We start from the raw sequence: 18,068 nt of genomic DNA, 5'->3' as shown, positions 1-18,068 counted from the left end.
TTTGCCGCTTCTCTTTGCTATTAATGCTGAATAATGATGATGTTTGGGGTTTTTTGGACAAAGAAGCAATCTGAAGACATCCTTTGGGCTCTGGGACATTGTGATGAGCAGTCTGAACGGTTAATCATAGGTGTCATATACACTGGGGACATGTCCCCTCCACTTTTTGCTAAAAAAAAAACAGCTTGCACCAAGACATGTTGATTAGCAAATGAGATTAAATACATTTTGATGCATTATTACGCTGTTTTTTTCCCTATCATTATTTTCTACTCAGACTTCGTACAATCCCCTCATTACATTGACAAAAATTGCATATTGCGATTAATCGAGTTATCATGAAAATAATGGTCATATTAATCGATAATAAAAATAATGACAGTGACTCTATGTTCAACGTGAACTCTAATATATCTTCCATTATTTAAATTGTATGTTTCAGCCTTGGCTAATTCTTCAGAGTCCCTAAAAAAGACCTCCCTCCTCTCTCCAATAAATCAGCGTCCTCTCCCTGCCTCCTTCCCTTTCCTCTGCTTCCTTCATCCCTGACCTCCCGTGGTCCCCCCTCTTTCTGCAGCAGCGGTTACGGATTACACTGTGTGATAAGCTTCCCATTTCTTGAAACTATTTGGGATTGCTCAGATTATCTGGCCTCGTATCCTTGGGAGTCGGCTTTGGAAAGCCCGATTTTAGTCTCTTAAGGCAGAAGATTTTGCATCCCGACAGCTTTGACTAATTAGCATCTAACACCAGGTGGTATTTTAGCAGTGGGCTCACTTTTAGTACTATCTGTTCGCACAGGCAAGTGCGCGCACACACACACACACACACACACACACACAGAGACAAGACCCAACTGAGGCAGCTGATTAAAAACATCGCAAGGAGTTGAATTCAATATGATTTAATGAGATTAATACAAAACATTGTGTTTTTGTTGTTCTACAAACATTCAGAATACAAATAAAAGAAGTGCAGATTCATAAGGTTCATACATTTTATTGAGACACTGACCCTAAAATCACTTTGCCTTTTGTTCGCAGAGTATAATGTCCAAGTTCACATAAATTATAACATCACCTAATGACATATTCATTAGCAAATACGAGAGCATACATCAAATATAAAAACTATTCCCTCTCAGGGTACAGAGGCTCGCAGGCCCCGGTGGAGCGCCACTTGTGGCTGCGCACTGGACCATGGCCAGTAGAGTCTGGGTGCCAAGCAGGACAGAGGGACTGTTTGGACCTGAGGACAGCACCAACAGGTCGTTCTGTGGGGCCGGATGAGGGCAGGGTGGTAGGGGGAGCTCAGGGTGGAAATGGGGAGCTGTCCTGTCATCCTGCGTACCCTCCGCCGTGCCCTCCGGCAGTGGTAGTCGCCGTTAGAAAAGTCCTGGTAGTTTGAGGGGTGAATCGCCCAGAAGTGGCCTTTCCCATTGTCACTGCGGCCTGCTTTGATGAAGCAATCATTCAGGGACAAGTTGTGACGCACGCTGTTCCTCCAGTTTTTATCCTGTTTCAGCAAGAGAAGAAAAGAAACGGGGTTAAACCTGCAAACCACGTAAGAGTTAAACAATGGTAGTCCCCGATTGAAAATTAACAAAGGTGTCTGTTAAGTATCGCTGATCCTACTCAGGATGTCACCTTGTCCTGTTGTTGGCAGGATGCGCGATAGCGTGTCAAGACTGTATATGATCGCAGTAAGACATGACACCCTGAGTTACCTTTTTAGCACGTCAAACCAGTGATCAACTTTAATCCACTAGGCTACGTCCAATCTGTTGTTGCACCTGGTGATAGCAGAGGCGGTTTGCAACCTAGCAACAGGATTACTTTATTTGTGAATTTGCCAACAAGAAGATCATCTAGTGTCCCTGTTAGAACCTAATTGCCTAACCACTCAGACAGATTACCTTTGCCAAGTAGGTCGCTTCGCTCGCGAAAATGGCGACCACATTTTTTTTCAGCGACCGAGCGAAACACGGCAAAGACTTTGGGCAAACGTGCTCTCGTTTTCTCTTGCCTGCCTTACCAGTAGCTGTTACAAGTTCACGATACACTTGAAAATAGTCCCACAGGTAAAGATCCCCAATTAGACTTTCAGAATTCGTCCACAGCTACAACTATTGCTTTCTCACATGACATTTATATTGTTCTCTGCCTACAAGGTAAATAGATTGAGAGACTGAATCTAACATACCTTACTCTTGAAGTACGGGTAGTGGTCCATGATCCACTGGTAGATGTCACACAGCAGCAGTTTCTTCTGCTCTGACGCCAGGATTGCCTTGGAGATGAGCGCGATGTACGACTGGTTGGGTTTGTCCGCCGACTTCTCTGGACTGCTGCTGGTAGATGTGGCGGTGGTCACCTCCTCCTCCCCCTCCTCTTGTTGCTCTTCATCCCCCTCCTCTAATTTGACTTTCCTTTCTTCAGTCTCTACCTCTGACCTCTGTAGCCTCTTCTCCGGTGTCTCAGAGCGATTCCCCACCTCTTTCGGTTTAGGATTCTGATGATTTAGCATGTTGTTTGCTGTCTGCTCAGCTGTACGACTTCCTGTCGCTTCTTCTTTAGAACCTTTGACTCCTTTATTGAACAGAAGATAGTCAATAGTGAAGCTCAGTCCCAGTCTTTCTCTGCCGCCGGTGCGGCTGCTTGTGTCCTCCATTGTCATGCCTGAATTAAGATACTTCAGACTCATTCCAGACGTCTTATTGGTTCCAAATTAGCAGTTGAATGATATCAGGTGATTAATCAAAAGAGTCTTCTCAGAATTTGGCATCTGACTTTGACAGCATGGCTATTTTCTTTTAAAATGCAGGACCCTTCATAAACTAATCGCCTCAATGCCCCTCGCCTCTTCCGCCGAAGTCTTACTGTTGACAAGATCACAGATAAAGGTGAGCCTCTCAACTGTTGTTAACCTCAATGTGCTCACGAGCGACACAATCTCAACCTGTGGAAATGACGTCAGTCTATAGGAGTAAAGACGGCTACTCTGTTTAGCAACAACTTTAAATGAAATGTTTCCGCCTCTCTGATAAATCTGACGATCAACACTTCTTTCTCAGTATCCAACAACCTTTTGCTCCTGAATTGAAGAGCTGTGCTCTGAGCTTGGGAAGGTGACTCTATTTATATGACTGTGAATTTATCCCTCACAGAAAGGGGCAAAGAAGGCACAGCGGAGGTCCAGGTAGGGGGTCTGAATTGAGGCGGATTATTTTTATTAACCTCAGCAAATCTTTGTAATTACGGGAGATTAAACACTCAAGATTTAGTAAGACGTGGTGTGCAGAGGATGGATGCTTGGAATCAAAGGCCTTTTAGATACCACTGTTATCCTGTTAAAGTTGTTTTGTCCATGCGGACGCTGTCCAAAGAATTACTTCACCTACCAAAGAGCAGTAATTAATCAGTCAAGTTCAATGTTTTGGAGACAAAACAAATTCGGTGGAGTCTTTTTTTTTTGGAAAGGACGCTAATGTACTGTGCAGACACTGATAATCACAAGGTAACAGAACAGTAAAGTGTATGTGTGGAAAATGAAATGAAGTCTTTCCTTGCTGTTGACATGACCCACTTTTAACTTCTGTGTCCTGTGAGTTTTATTTCAATTCTTGGTGGCTATTATAATAAAAGAGACTTCTTAGTTGTTGACCACTGGAAAAGTTGTTTGTTTCCTTTTTACATCCTGATATTACATGTTCCCTTTTTTCTGCTTGCCAGTCCAACAATTTTCTTTTAAGATTCATCTCTGAGAGCAAAACAAAAATGATGCCTTTGCACTACTTAACTGTAATGTATTATATTGCTTATTTTTACTGTTTAATGCACGTTATTGACATTTTCATCAATTTTCATCAGTTATAAGAGTATAGTGCTCTTAAATGATGTTTTAAGAATGTTTGACTTTATCGCTGTGTTTAATTTTGTAATTTGTGCTCCAGTTTATTTATTTTTTAATGTCAGCAATGAATTGACTTTGCAGTTTTTTCTATGGTTCAAGCTCAAATACAGTAGACTTGTTTATGTTGTTCAAGTTATGATCCATAGATCAAATACACCAGACTCTTGTAAATTACACTTTTGAATGTTGACATAAATGGTGTATGTTATCATTATATTTAATTGATAAGACCGGCATTTGAATAATTAAGATTAACAATGAAGGAAAGCCAAGGGTCCTTGAGTGTTTTTTGGCTAATTATGAGGTTTACTGAAGCACCTAATCCATCTTAAAACCTAGGGTTATTTAACCACTTGATTCCCCATGTGCCCAAAATGTGCCTTTTATTTCCCTACAAGTAAAATCAAAGTCATGTTAAACATTTGCACATGAAATTGAACATATGTATTCTGTCTCCTTCTTGTATCAGGACAATTTCAGAGTAATCTTTAAATCCAAGATGAAATTAACACAGTTCAGTCATATCAAATGAAAAATTAACAATGTCCATTTTTACCATAACTTTAAAATCTCTGTGGTCTGACACAAATAAAGAAGTTTTTTGAGTGCCTGTGTGTGTATGAAGTTACACTGATTAACTTGATCACCATAGAATTGTGGGGACTGAATTCCCCCTAAAATAGGATACAAATATTGGCCAACACGAACCCAGCTGTCATCACATTAGTCCAGACAACAGTAATAGTACAGTATCCGGAGCGATCTACTTTGTTCTGCCAGTTTTAGTGAGGAAATGAATTAAATGAGAGTCAGGTCAAATCCTGAACCATATTGCCCTCTTCTGTTTAGATAACAGAACACGTTTTACATGCACAAAGGAGAACACTATAATGACTTAACAGTAGCAAGCTCTTTGTGTTGTAATTAGCTATATTCATTTATATGTAGGCTTATCTATCAATTAAAAAATCTGAACCAATATTATAGAATTGTAAAAATAATAACTTGAATAATAACCTGGTTAATGTATTTAGAACTGCCTTTGTATATATTTGAAAAGCTCTTTAAAAATTAACTCAATCCTATATTTCCTATATCACATTCTGTATGTATTATTTATAAATCATAATCAAAGATAACATTCTCCATCCGGCAGCATAGTGGCAAAGCCTGCTCTCCTTTTGAATACACAGCGTTGTTTTATTGACGTTTCACATCCAAGTAAAGCCAAAACAAAACACACCATGTTATTACATGATACTGCAATTCCTTCAATTGATTTGTGTGTTTCCATGAGGCTATTCTTTGCCACATATGAGGAGCTGCTGGAAAAGCAGGGCTGGATCGTGACCGGGAGTATAAGTGTGCTCTTAGTATGCCTATTTACATTTTGCTTGAAGTGTGACACAATATGCTTTTTAAGTTTTAGACAGGGAGTGACTGCTCTATATTTTGACATGTGCGTGTATTTAGTTAATTACTCATTTTAATTCAATTATGAGCATACCTTAGACAAAGCATCAGCTCCACATCTCACGGCCGGCGCGGAACCTGAAATGGATTTTTTTGCTCGGACGGGGCTTGAACACACCATGCGACCCTGTCCACTTGACACCCCATACTTTACATCCATGTTGAATTTAAACCGTGTTTAAGACACACGTTCATAATACCTCAATACTATCAAACCGAAACATCACGGGTATCAAAATAATTTCACACGTGGTATCAACTATCGACACTGAGGCCTATTTTGGAAATGAGACCTGCCTCTTAGTGTTTTTAAAAAGTTGCACTGTAACTTTAAAAGACGGTGGTCCCGCCCATTTCACATGCAGCCCGTAGGGCTCTGGTTAAAACCTCGCTGTGATTGGTCGAGGTTACACGTCTATCAAAGCAGGCTCTGCGTTTCATTGGTGAAAGACTAGCAGCCGTCTCTGACTCTCGCGGTACTGCTGCAGGAAGATGGCGGCCGAACTGGTGGAAGCGATGGCAAGTAGAGCTTGGCTAGCTTTGGTTTGATGGAAGACGGGCGCGGGAGTATGATTTGAAACTCAGCACAGTTGTGGGGAAACTGTCGGCTTTGTGTGAATTTAGTTAAGAGTTTGTACTCTTACAAATGTGGCGTATTACAGTCACGACGAAACGAACTAGCCTGTGGTGCTAGCATAGCTAGCCTGCTAGGTAATGTTAACTATGCAAGTGCGTTGGTTGAGCTAGCATCACGCTGGCTTTGAAGGAAGACACCGAAAATGAATGATGTGAACATGAAAACACTTGGGGGTTTGCTGCTAACATACTTCCCAGTGCGACACTACTTGACGTTATTTGACTCACAGTGATGTCTGTCTGTAGTTAGCCTGTTGGTTTATGAAGCTGTGCACCTGTCAAAATGTCCAGTTGCTATGATTGAATACCGACAGCCCAGTCTGTGGAGAAGCTAGCCAGCCGCTAAGCGCAGGCTACATTGGTAATATTCAAGTGAGGCTAGAGAAACTGCAATATTGTTGACATAATAGCGGCATTTTTGCACAGCGTGTTCAACAGAAGCCCAATGGACAGCCACGTTATTGTAAAAAATAAATCTAGACACAAAGCAGCTGTGCTACTGATGTTCAACGCAACAATGTCAGACAAAGCTAATGCTAGACGGCTCAGGTTTTTCCAACAATAATCCGTGTTTTGTCCCACAGTCAAATTCGCATACTTAGTGTTGTTGCTGCCTGTTAAATCAACATCCTCCTGCAAGTCATATATTTTGTCGTAGGTGTCCCGAGTGGGATCACCGATTCCACTTACAGCTTTATCCAAGTATTATGAACACATTTAGTGCAGCTAATCGAAATGTGGACTCGTAATGTCGAGTATGTTAGACATGTGTGACATTAAAGCTTAAATTAGCATTTGGTTGTGCTGTCTACACTCTGATTTAGTGTATTCTTAAAGTAAACAAATGGGCTTGTTGTGGTTTCACTTCCGCTCAAAGTTTGGATGTGACTCGATTCGATTTATAAACAAGCCGCCCAGCAGTATTGGAGCATGCTGTCAAGACGCTGCATTTTATGGAAGTTGATTAGTTTTACATTTAAGGTGTAATGTACCTAAATGGACAGTAAACATATTTCGTTATACATGTAAATATCACACAAGGCAAACTGAACCTGTCTCTTTTTAAATAAAGATCCAAACTCTAGGTTTTACCAGATATTGTATTTGGTTTTGTGTTTAAACGTGTTTGTGATTCCTCTTGAAACATATTTCTTAAAATCCTCAAACGAAACACAGTCCAATTTGTCAGGGTTTTTTTTTTTTTTACATCTGTGTGCCTCACATGACCCATATAGTGTGTAATGTGAGGTGCAGTCATACATTTTAACTGCTGTTGCAGTTTCAGGTTTCTGAAAGTTTGTTTTATGGTACCACCGATTTTTTAAGAAGGGAATGATCAAAATGACTCTACAAGCTTACTATACGCGGCTAATTACGAGGCAGGTACAAGCCTCTGTAGGATTAAAGTGACTAAGGATAAAGCTAATTTTAGCAGGAAACAGTTTAAGACACTGCTATGTCATGTTAAATGTATACACACATGCATATAAATGCAGATAATTGCATTGAGCCTGTCGTGGGCAAATTTCTTAGATCGAGGCATTACTGGATTCATTTTGAAGTTTTCTGTTTCTTCTTTTCAGAGCATGTTTAGGAACTTAATGCATTCACTAGAGAAATTCACAGATCATAAACTTAATGGACTGGAAAATAACAACTTTGTCACATAGGATTTTTCCTCACAGCAAGTGATGCTGTAGAAAATCAGACTGATTACCCGGGGAAAAAAAGCTTCAGTAATTGAGAATAGAATAAATAGTGACAATTTTGGAGTTATAAGTCAGAGGTATAAGACATCCAGAGCCATTAGCACTGTAGTAAATGAGTTTGAATTTCAGTCAAGTATCAGTACGCCTCAAATTTAGTCTGGATGTGTAAATTCACTGCGTTGTCACTCAAACCTTTACTATTTACAGATTTCATTGTGCCTGTATTGTGTTTCTAATCTTTTTTTTCCCTTGTCCCCATCTAGAACATGGTCAAAAGTTTCCGGGTCTCAGACCTGCAGACGCTGCTGGCCTCAATGGGCCGCAGCAAAAGTGGGCTGAAACAGGACCTGGTGGGGCGAGCGCTGAGGCTAGTGCAGACCGAATACAGCCCAGAGCTTCTGAAAAATGTCAGACAGCTCTATGAGTCGCGCTTCCCCAAAACATCCGGCTGGCTTGCGGCACGGCGTCCAGAGGGCATCTCAGTCGCCTACTCATCCCTCAGCTCCTCCCCCACTGCCACCTCTCAGGGCGCAGACTACCTCAATGGCATTTCCAAACCGATCCCCACACCCGCACCAGAGGTTAAGTTGGTGCCACTGCCCTTCTACCAAACTTTGGAGACACTGTTGCCACCAACAGAGCTAAGTGAGTGTTTAAAGTTTGATATTTCTGTGTCCTTGCATTTTATTCCTTTGTTTTGTAGAAATGTTATGTCCTTAACTAAATAACTCAACTACATTTTCACTACACATATTTACAGTTGCCCACAACAATGAGAAACTGCAGGACAGTCAATGCATATTTGAGTTAACACCAAACCAAGCAGACCAGATAAGAAATGCAAGGTAAGAAAATCAAAAATTCTCCCAACGTCTGCACTGTTGACATCAGCTTAATTCACAAAGTCTAGCTCTAATTAATGTTCATTTTGATTCATGACCTGTTCTTTTCTTAGTGAGCTTCGTCCGGGAATCCGATCAATCCAAGTGGTTCTTAGGTAAGTTCCCACTTATTCCGATTGTAACTTAACAGATGTTTGACAATCCTTTTTCCTGGAATATGCTGGCAGTGACTGTGCTGTAGATTTCAAAGGAAAAATAAAAAATGTGTTTTACCATGCATGTGCAAATACTATTTTAATTTTCCCCATAATCTTATCTGATTTATATATCGGTACAGACACTCTTATAATGCTAACCTCTCTCATATCACTGTCTGTTGCAGAATCTGTTACACAGACTCCATTGGTGTTCAGGAGGACCAGTATCCTCCCAACATTGCTGTCAAAGTCAACCAGTCCTACTGTCATGTGCCGGTGAGTTGCTTCTCTTCTGAGACAAGCCACACCTTCAGGACACAAACACGACTAAAGTCCTCAGTCATTACTGTAAGCAATATGTTTTCAAATGCAGTCAGTGAGTCACTGGTTTGAGTTTGGACAGACTTACTGCCTGGTCACGCAAAAAGCATATTGTGTCACAGACTGTATTCGTATGCTGATGGGAAGCTTAAACAGAAATAGCTGCATTTTTGTGTTCACGAGGTGTGGAGCCACAAAGTAAAACTGGAAAGACAACAGTCTAAAGTCAATGTTATGAAAACACTGATAGGAATTTGGCAGCTTATGTTTTTAAAAAGTTGCTGTCAAACCAATCCTGCATTACAGTAAAGTGATGGAGTTTTCTGAAGCTACCAGACTGTTGTACTTGTTCTAATATGCGTCTTCACCCACTTATACACCAATCAGCCACAACATAAAACCACTGACAGATGATGTGAATAACAATGATCGATTAACCCCCCGACAATGATCAGCGTCGGGGAGTGCCATTGCCATTACAGAATTGGTCTGTAATGGTGTTTGGGTGCGCGACTCGTGTGAAGTGGTATCCACATGAATCCCAGGACCCAAGGTTTCCCAGCAGAACATTGCATTGTGACAAGATGATCAGTGTTATTCACTTCACCTGCCCATGGTTTTAATGTTGTGGCTGATTGATGTATAATGACTAAGTGGGTGAAGTCGAAAGATTTCTGTAATTGTCTGGTCAGAAAATGACATCACTTTACTGTAATGGAGCGTTGGGTTAACAGCAACTTTTTTTTTCCTCCCTTTTTTCATATCACAGTGCTGATGATTATCAAAAAACTCATTGTGTTATATTTTGTGAAAGTACCATTAGTCAACCTTACAATATTATTGGAATTTCAATATCAAAGTATGTGGGCAAAAATAAGTGATATTTGTTTGTGCGATATCTTTTAAGACGATATCACCCAGTCGTAGTGGTTTTGCTTCCAAGATGTTTTTTTACTACACCACCAAACCTCTGCCAACAAAAAACATCAAAATATTACTTGCAGCCAGTGTGGCAGCATTTGAGATGGAAACTACAAAAACCACCTCAGTGACACCTCAGTCCCCCCATTTCACAAGATAGCCGGCTAACTGTGCTGAATAAACCAATTTTAACAAGGGACGAGGTCAGAGATCTCTCCTGAGTCAGTGCAGTTACCTCAAGTCAAATTTAACAACTTGAACTATTTTGACACATGAAATTTGTTATGTAAAAACATTGGCGTGTAATCAAGTATTAATATTAAAGATGTCTTTTATAATTTAAATACACATGAATAAATGAATACACAGAAGCACAGCCACATGCAGAGTACAAAAACACTGTTGCTGTAGCTGTAATCTAACATCCATTTGCAATTTGCTCTGTAGTTGACTGCACATCTATCAGAGTGAAGAGCCCGGCTACTAATTTGTCTTTTAAATTGTATCTAAGCCTTTCATTTCAACAAATTGTTAAGACAAAAACACAATTGTTCAGGTGATTTACAGAATTCTTTTGCATTTGTGTGTGTCTGGATAAACAGGGCTATTACCCCTCGAACAAGCCTGGTGTTGAACCCCGTCGTCCTTGTCGTCCTGTTAACATCACTCCCTGGTTGCATCTCTCCAACGCAACCAACAGAGTCACCATCACCTGGGGAAACTTTGGCAAGGTCAGAGGCTGATTCTTCATTTTGTGTTTTGGCATAGTTCGGGAATGTGGCGGCAAAAGGGCAAGCATGGCGGCACAAGTGTCTTTATTCACTCAGCATATCCGTCCAGCTCCTCCTGGCATATTCCACGGTGCATCAGTGCCAGCTGGGACATGTAGTCCTTTGAGTGTTTCCTGGGTCCTACTCATTTGTCCATGGTATAACTGTAAAAGAAAGCTCTACATTCACTAGCTTCTGGACTGTGGTCAGTTCTGATCCAGATAAGGAGCTGGAATGCTAATTAAAACACTCCATGAGGGTTAAAGTTTTTTGTATTTTTTTTTTTTGTGTGTGTGGTCAATAGTGTTTTCTATATCCCAGTGTTTTGGTCGTAGCTTTCATCCCAACTTTCCTTCAGTTTTTTCGTAAAATATTTTGTCCAATTCTCTAACATGTTTAGTATAATGTCCACGAAGAGAGGAGTGCCATTGCAGTTCTGGCAAAAAGGTTTGTGTATTGCACCTGAGGAGAAATGTTGCTGATTTAGAGACTCACCAACCATTTCTTGTGCTTGAAGTGCAACAAAGGAATAAAGAATTGATTGCCAGCAAACTTAATCAATGCGAGTCCATAACCTTGTGGTTGGCACACAAGTAAGGGTTGTGGGTATTTCAGTCCATGAAAACCTAAGATTGTGCTAAGCAGAGAGGCCCAACACGTTTTTTTTTTAAAAACATACTGTCAGTGTTTAGAGAAGAATAACAAATACCCTGGAGTTAATTAACATTCTTAATTAGAAATAATTTGCTGTGACTTTTGTAATTAGCCCATCGAATGTAAGAGGATATCTTGCATTGAACACAGTTAAATAATCAGGTGGGTTCCAGACGGTAGATTTGCCTTCGATTCTTTGTCCAATATGAGCTGAAGAATTGTGAATCCAAGTCACTTTCTCTTAACATAATACATCATGTGTTTTAAAGGGTTTTTAAGTGGCTTTGAGGTTCAGTTTGTGTATATGCTCCATTTTAGATCAGTAGCCTTTCAAAATAAGTGCTCACAGCCTGTGATTATTTGTGTTACAGCGGTACTCTGTGGCAGTGTATTTAGTGAGGGTTTTCACTGCAGCAGACCTCTTCAGCCAACTCAAACTCTGCTCTGTTGAGAGTGCAGAACGCTGTCGTGAACGCAGTAAGTGTCGCTTACATACTCTGCCAATTTTTTTTGTTTTGTTTTTCAAATGTGACTTTTAAGTCCTGCAAATAGTTTCAAAACTTAACAGTGTCTCTTCAGTACTCTAGAAGTCATTGATTTTTTTGTGTTTGTTTGTTTTGGTAGGTCTGGATTGTGTTTATTTTTGAATATTACTATATATTGTCTTATACACTATTATAATACTTCATAATGTTTTGTCTGTGTTTAATGTAAAGTCCAAGACAAACTACGATTTGATCCGGAGAGTGAAATTGCGACCACAGGCCTCAGAGTTTCTCTCATTTGTCCAGTGAGTACACATTTATGATAATACCTGACATATTTATAGGTGGATCAAAGTACCAAAAACGATCTGTCCTGCTATGAAGCTTGATTATTTTAAAATGCTTCTTCCTCTCCCTCTCCCCAGCTGGTGAAGATGCGGCTCGGTGTGCCATGTCGAGTTTTAACTTGTGCCCATCTTCAGTGTTTCGACGCAGTCTTCTTCCTGCAGATGAATGAGAAGAAGCCCACATGGACTTGCCCCGTCTGTGACAAGCCCGCTCCCTTTGAGCTGCTCACCATTGATGGGTAAGGAGACAGAAGCATGCTCTGACTCGTCCCACATCTGAAGTACCATCCTACTTTTAATAAATTCTGGAAAGGTAGATGAAACTTTAGCTGTGTGTGGGTTGAGGCCAGCTTGGAGATTATTCAAGCTGCACAGATGTTGGAGCATTTTAAGGACTCTTGATACAAGTTGAACCATGTACCAACGTCCTGTGTTTTCATTTTAAAAGCTTTGAATGTTTTGCATAGCATTGGAGGGTGTTAATCTGTTGTTTGGTATTTCTACACCTGCTGTCAGGTTTTATTCCAAAATTTTGATCCTGTGAATTGGCTTGTTTATTGACTCTTGGATCTACCTGATGTAACACCGCTACAATTTAGAAGAGAACCATGTAATTGTGGGACTCAAGAGGACTCAATGCTTTTTTCTTTCACAGTACTCATTACTGCAAGTGACTGTGAAGTCACCCACAGTCATTTGTTGACACTATTAAATGGCTATAGGTGTAAAATGCATCTCTGTTATCAGTCAGCATTTGAACACATTTTGTACTTTCTGTCTGGCATTTTGTCACCAACAGAAGAGCTTAATAAACAAATTGTTTATATACAAATGCACATCAGCCTGCAGTCCATCTTATCAAACAACTTTATACTCAAGATATTTTCATCCCCAACGCTCTGGGCGTGTATTTTCCTGCAATTTCTTAGCAGCTTTCACAGGCACTCCCTCACTATCACAAAGACTGAAAGCATTGTGTTACATTTTGGCTTTGAGATATAATTTGCATTCCTTAAATTAAGCCTGTGTGAAAGACCCGTCTTTAACTGATCACTCTAGGTTTCACTTTCAAAAGCCTCATTACTAAATGCTGTCAAGTTTATAGAGTAGTGTTTTGAAGCAGGCACATTTACTGAATGAATGCAGTTCTCAGTTGATAATAAGGGGAAAGCCAAGAATTCAAGCTTATTTTGTTGATTTTATTCATCGAGCACAACTTTAAGAATAGCTTGCTATGTGATTACAGATATAGGGTAATTGTGGTGGCAAATTACTTTGAGGGTGCAGAATGAGAGACATGATATGAATACTGCAGGTAGAAAATTGACAACAGAGGATAAAAACTAAGAAATCCAACCCATGCAGACCTCCGCTAAACTCGTGCAGTTGAGTTTGAATTGAGTATTTTCTTCCTTTACTGGTCTGAAGTGTGTTTTGTGCGGCGGCTCTAACCAGCAGTGTGTATTTCAGGCTGCTATCTGAGATTCTGAAAGAGACGAGCGAGGACATCGAGGAGATTGAGTACTTAACTGACGGCTCCTGGCGACCCATCAGAGATGAGAAGGAGAGGGACAGGGAAAGAGAACGCAGCAGCACACCAGAGTATCCTGTTGTTGATATATGTAAGCTTCACTTCAGCCTCTTTTTTCTTTTCTGTGCATTAGTTTGTTAGTGTACATACGTGCTGACTATTTTTATTTATTTTTATTCTTGTATTTTGTGAAAATGTGGGTATGGACAATCCTTGTGATGCCTATATTATCTTATAATATATATCTTCCTCAGTACTATTTGATCTTATTTGAATTCATTGTCTTACATTCGGCACTATGCAGCTCAGGAAGATGCTTCGCAAGTTTCGATGTTTTGCACAATGACAATAAACTGTAATCAATTTTTAAATGGCCTTCATGTCTGCAGGCATTCCTGAAGCAAACGGTCATTCGCCGGCCCACAGCAGCACCAGCCTGACGGGCAAGTCTGGAAGCAGTTCCTCTGGAATGGCAGGAGTTACAGGAGGTGCCGCTGTGGCACCGGGCGGAGGTGCAGTGGTAGATCTGACTCTTGACTCCTCCTCTGAGGAGGAAGGGGGCGGGGCAGGAGGAGACAGTGAGGACACAGAGGACAGCGCCGACAGTCCTGCCCCAAAGAGGGGCCGATACAACTACGACAAGGACCTGGTCACTGCCTACTGACCCCGCAGCTCTGTCCCCTCATAGACTGACACACACACAGAGACAGAGAGGCAGGGGGCTAAAAAAACTTGAGGACAGGAACACGGTAATCCACTAGATGCAACAACCCTCCCTTATGCCCAGACATCAGAGCCTTTCAGCAGCTCTGGTTTCTATCAAGACAAAACAAACACACACTCAAACATGCACTGTCAATGAATCTGCAATCTAGAGTGATTAGGATTCCTCTTTGTACTGTACACCACTGGAAGCAACTCTAACTCTTTTTGGCCAACCGTCACCTTGCAGTGAATATCTGTACCGTCCTGCTTCTACTAAAGAGACTGAATGGATCGAGCACCCCAGCACCACCGCCCCCCCCACCCCAATCCTCTTCTTCCTCCTCCTCCTCCTCCTCTCCTCTCTCTCTCTCTCTCTCTCCAGACTATTCCCTCTCTACCACCACCACATCTCTCTTTGTATTTGACTTGGAATTACAGGCTCTTTTAGCCATGGGCGTTCAATGTTTGCATCTCTGATTTTGTCTCTTTTGTGACGAACAGGTTGAAAATGGAGGCTCCTCAGTAGTTTTTGGTAAAAGGTCAAAAACAACTAATGGGAAAGAGCTTGAATCGTTCAAGGGAAGGACAAGGCAGAGATATCTGGAGAGTGATGCAAATTTAAACCTCTCCCATTGTGTTACTATTTCTTTGTTCAGAGAATGAATTCAAAGCTTGAAAGGGTTTTTTCAGGAATTTATCCTTTTAATTATGAAAGGGCAGAACACAATACTGGCCTCAATGTGTGATGCTTTCAATTTTTATTTTGTCCTTTAGATAAAGAGAACCTACCTCAGTCATACAAACTTAGCAGACTGACCAGAGACTACCTTAGAAAGAAGCTGAGGACAGAAGAATTGATGAGTCTTTCTGAAGCCAATTTTACACTGGAGATTTGTTTTCCTACATATATATCTTTTTGTTTATTATTTTAATTCCATCGTTCCATGCAGCTCTGTTCCCTCTGCAGCAACAAAATCTTTGTTGAAGGGTGAGTTAGTTTGTGGACAACACAGCTAGCTGTAGGTGTCAGGGATGCAAAATGTTATGGGTGGAAGTGTGCCACTCTGTTAAACATTACTGCAGTTATCTCGCTGTAACAGGATCTTTTTAGGGGTGATTGCATGTGGAAGTAACTCATTAAGCAGACTGTACGGCAGCTGTGCCAAAGCAGATGGATTTTAAGAATTCACTGACAGAAAGCGGTTATGAGATTTTGGTGCCTTTTTGTTTGTCGAGTGGTGAAGATTCGAGCCTGTTGTTTTAAGGCTAGCTGAGCTGGCCAGCAGAGAGACCCCAGTCTGAGAGAAGGTGTTTTATTTCATTTAGGATTCCTCCTTAGATGTTTTTCCAGGTGGAGAAATGGACAGAGAAGCAGAAACAAATCTGTGGTAAAGGATCATTATGAAATAGAAGTGCTGTCATCCTTTTTTCCCACATTTGGAAGTATCATATTTATTTAATTGCTTCAAATTCTCTTAACAGTTGTTTGTAATAAGTCTGCATAATAGTTGCTGTAGTTCTGTACAGATGGGAGATAATAGTTGCAGAAAGCAGGACACCTCTGCTTTGGTTTGAGATATAATTGGTCTGGGCTCATGGCTGTGCTGTTGAACACTCCCTTTTCTTTTCCTCTGAATGAATCCACCCCGGGTCAAAGCAGCATTCAGAGTGCTTTGCTGCGGCGGGTTCAACATGTCTGACACAACGAAACTTAATGAAGTGTCAATAAGTGCAACCCCACCAAGCTTAAAGTCATTGATTGGATTACAAATGGTCCTGTCTGGAACAAGTGGAGCTGCTCCAACCAACAGTCCCCCTCGGCCTCCTTTCAATGTAGATAAGGTCACATCTATTTGCTGGAATAGGATTGGACTTTAATTGCTACATGCTGTAGGCTTACAACTAATATTCCTCTGCACCTGCACTAGTATTGTCAGTATGTGATGGCTGCTCCTCAGATCAGGATCCTCGGTCGTCAGCATTTGCTTGAAGATGAGAAAAGGTTGTTGCTGTGTTGCTAGAGCTGTTTGCACTTTCGTCTGATACTTCATCCCACGTTTATGGCTTGTTTATTTTAAAGCCATCATGTAGTGAGTATTAATTAAGGATCCCTGACCGTTGCGATCAGTTTTCCTCACCGCATCTCATGTATGGGTATCAGAAAATGTGAAACCAGAAAAGCGGCGGTCCCTCTCGACTGTGAGATGCTTGGAAGGAGAGAATGAAGTTGTGACTCAGATTAGTTCTGCATTGCGTATTTCCCTCTCTCATCATCCCTTTTGTTGCAGTTTGATCGGCACCGAATCTAGTTTTCTTTTACCTCGCTCAAATGCACACAGAGACAACATTTACATATTGATCCCGGAACTCACTGTTGCAAGTGCATCCTGATACGGTTAATGATTGGAAGAAGTAGGTCGAGTCAAATCTGGTCTTCCATTTTTCTCTCTTCTTTTGACAATTTGACGTGACAAAATCGATATACTGGTGAAAAAATGTTTGGTAATCCACACGAAATTGATTGATGGCACTTTTGCCTGTAATACATCAGAGTATGTCCCAGAAACGGATCATCTGTATAAGATGTTTTTGAAGCAAAAATAATGTAAAGAACTCTAATACCTGTCTTGAACTAGGCAATTTGTATTTCTATGTAACTGCTCTACATGTAAAAAATGACTTTGTTCATTTGTTGATAGGTATAGAAGGTCATTATTTGAACGGATCTCCTGAACTTTTCTTTGCCTTATGGTTAAAGATGAGAGGTGGTGCGGGTTGCTTCTGTGGAACTGAGCCAGATTAAGCTTGCAGGTCGTTTGGGAGCAGGAGAGAGCTGAGGGTCTGGTCTTTTTGTAGTGGCATCTCTTCTTCTTATAATAATGCATAAGGTAGCATGGGCAGAGGCTTACAATCCATGATGTAAATGTTTCGTTTGTTGTGTTTTTTTATATGTTCATATTAAAAGACAATAAAATTTAAATAATATTTTATTAAGCCTTGAATCGCCTCCAGTTGTTCCTATAGGCAAACAGACAATAAGAAGCTGTTGGGGGAAGCAGCAACACCTGAAGCTGATGCCACAGAGGACTGGGAGGACTGGTTAAGGTGGAGATTTGTTATGTCCTGTACCAAATTCTCAGATCTGGGGACACATTTGATGCCTGTTGAGGATGAAACTGTAAAATTTAAAATGATCGTATTCTAACAGCTGTTATTGACGTGTGGAATTAATTAAAATCAGTTCTTTAAAAAAAAAAGCATGTCTGCCATTGTTTTTTTTTAAAAGGCGTCTGTGTGTGTTCAGCCAAACAGGACAGGATCCACAGGGACAAATGCATCTCATCTTACTTTAAGCACTGATGTCTACAGTCGCTGCTAAAACTGTAGGATCAATCTCAGGTGAGGTGAATGAGTCAGTCTTGTAGAAATGTAGTCTTCGCTTACATTTATTTAAGTAGTTTATGAGGGGGTCCATATCAGAGAGGAAACTAGAAAGTTGACAGGAAATAAAGATGGATGAGTAACATGCAAGAACGTTCCTTACGCTGTGACTACTACTTGATCA

The 18,068-nt window shown here is 40.7% G+C and overlaps 2 protein-coding genes across 2 annotated transcripts; one reads left to right on the top strand and one right to left on the bottom strand.

The window, feature by feature from the left end:
- Positions 1-983: 983 nt before the first annotated feature.
- Positions 984-2,598, bottom strand: foxq2 (forkhead box Q2). The gene is made up of 2 exons (XM_084355212.1): positions 2,203-2,598; positions 984-1,515 (listed from the first exon to the last, which is right to left on the bottom strand). The coding sequence occupies exons 1-2, from the start codon at positions 2,524-2,526 to the stop codon at positions 1,141-1,143; spliced, it is 699 nt and encodes a 232-aa protein (XP_084211338.1). The 5' UTR covers positions 2,527-2,598; the 3' UTR covers positions 984-1,140.
- A 3,206-nt stretch (positions 2,599-5,804) lies between these two features.
- On the top strand, positions 5,805-17,493 carry pias4a (protein inhibitor of activated STAT, 4a). The gene is made up of 11 exons (XM_084354008.1): positions 5,805-5,904; positions 7,994-8,375; positions 8,491-8,575; positions 8,686-8,727; positions 8,955-9,045; positions 10,614-10,742; positions 11,807-11,912; positions 12,152-12,225; positions 12,346-12,506; positions 13,738-13,889; positions 14,188-17,493. Exons 1-11 carry the CDS (start codon positions 5,878-5,880, stop codon positions 14,460-14,462), a joined length of 1,524 nt encoding a protein of 507 aa, XP_084210134.1. The 5' UTR covers positions 5,805-5,877; the 3' UTR covers positions 14,463-17,493.
- The last annotated feature ends 575 nt before the right edge of the window (positions 17,494-18,068 follow it).

This window comes from Pagrus pagrus (genome assembly GCF_965226575.1).
Source record: "Pagrus pagrus genome assembly, chromosome: 6".
In the NCBI taxonomy this organism is placed as follows: Eukaryota; Metazoa; Chordata; class Actinopteri; order Spariformes; family Sparidae; genus Pagrus; species Pagrus pagrus.
This window is presented reverse-complemented; position numbering and strand designations above follow the sequence as displayed.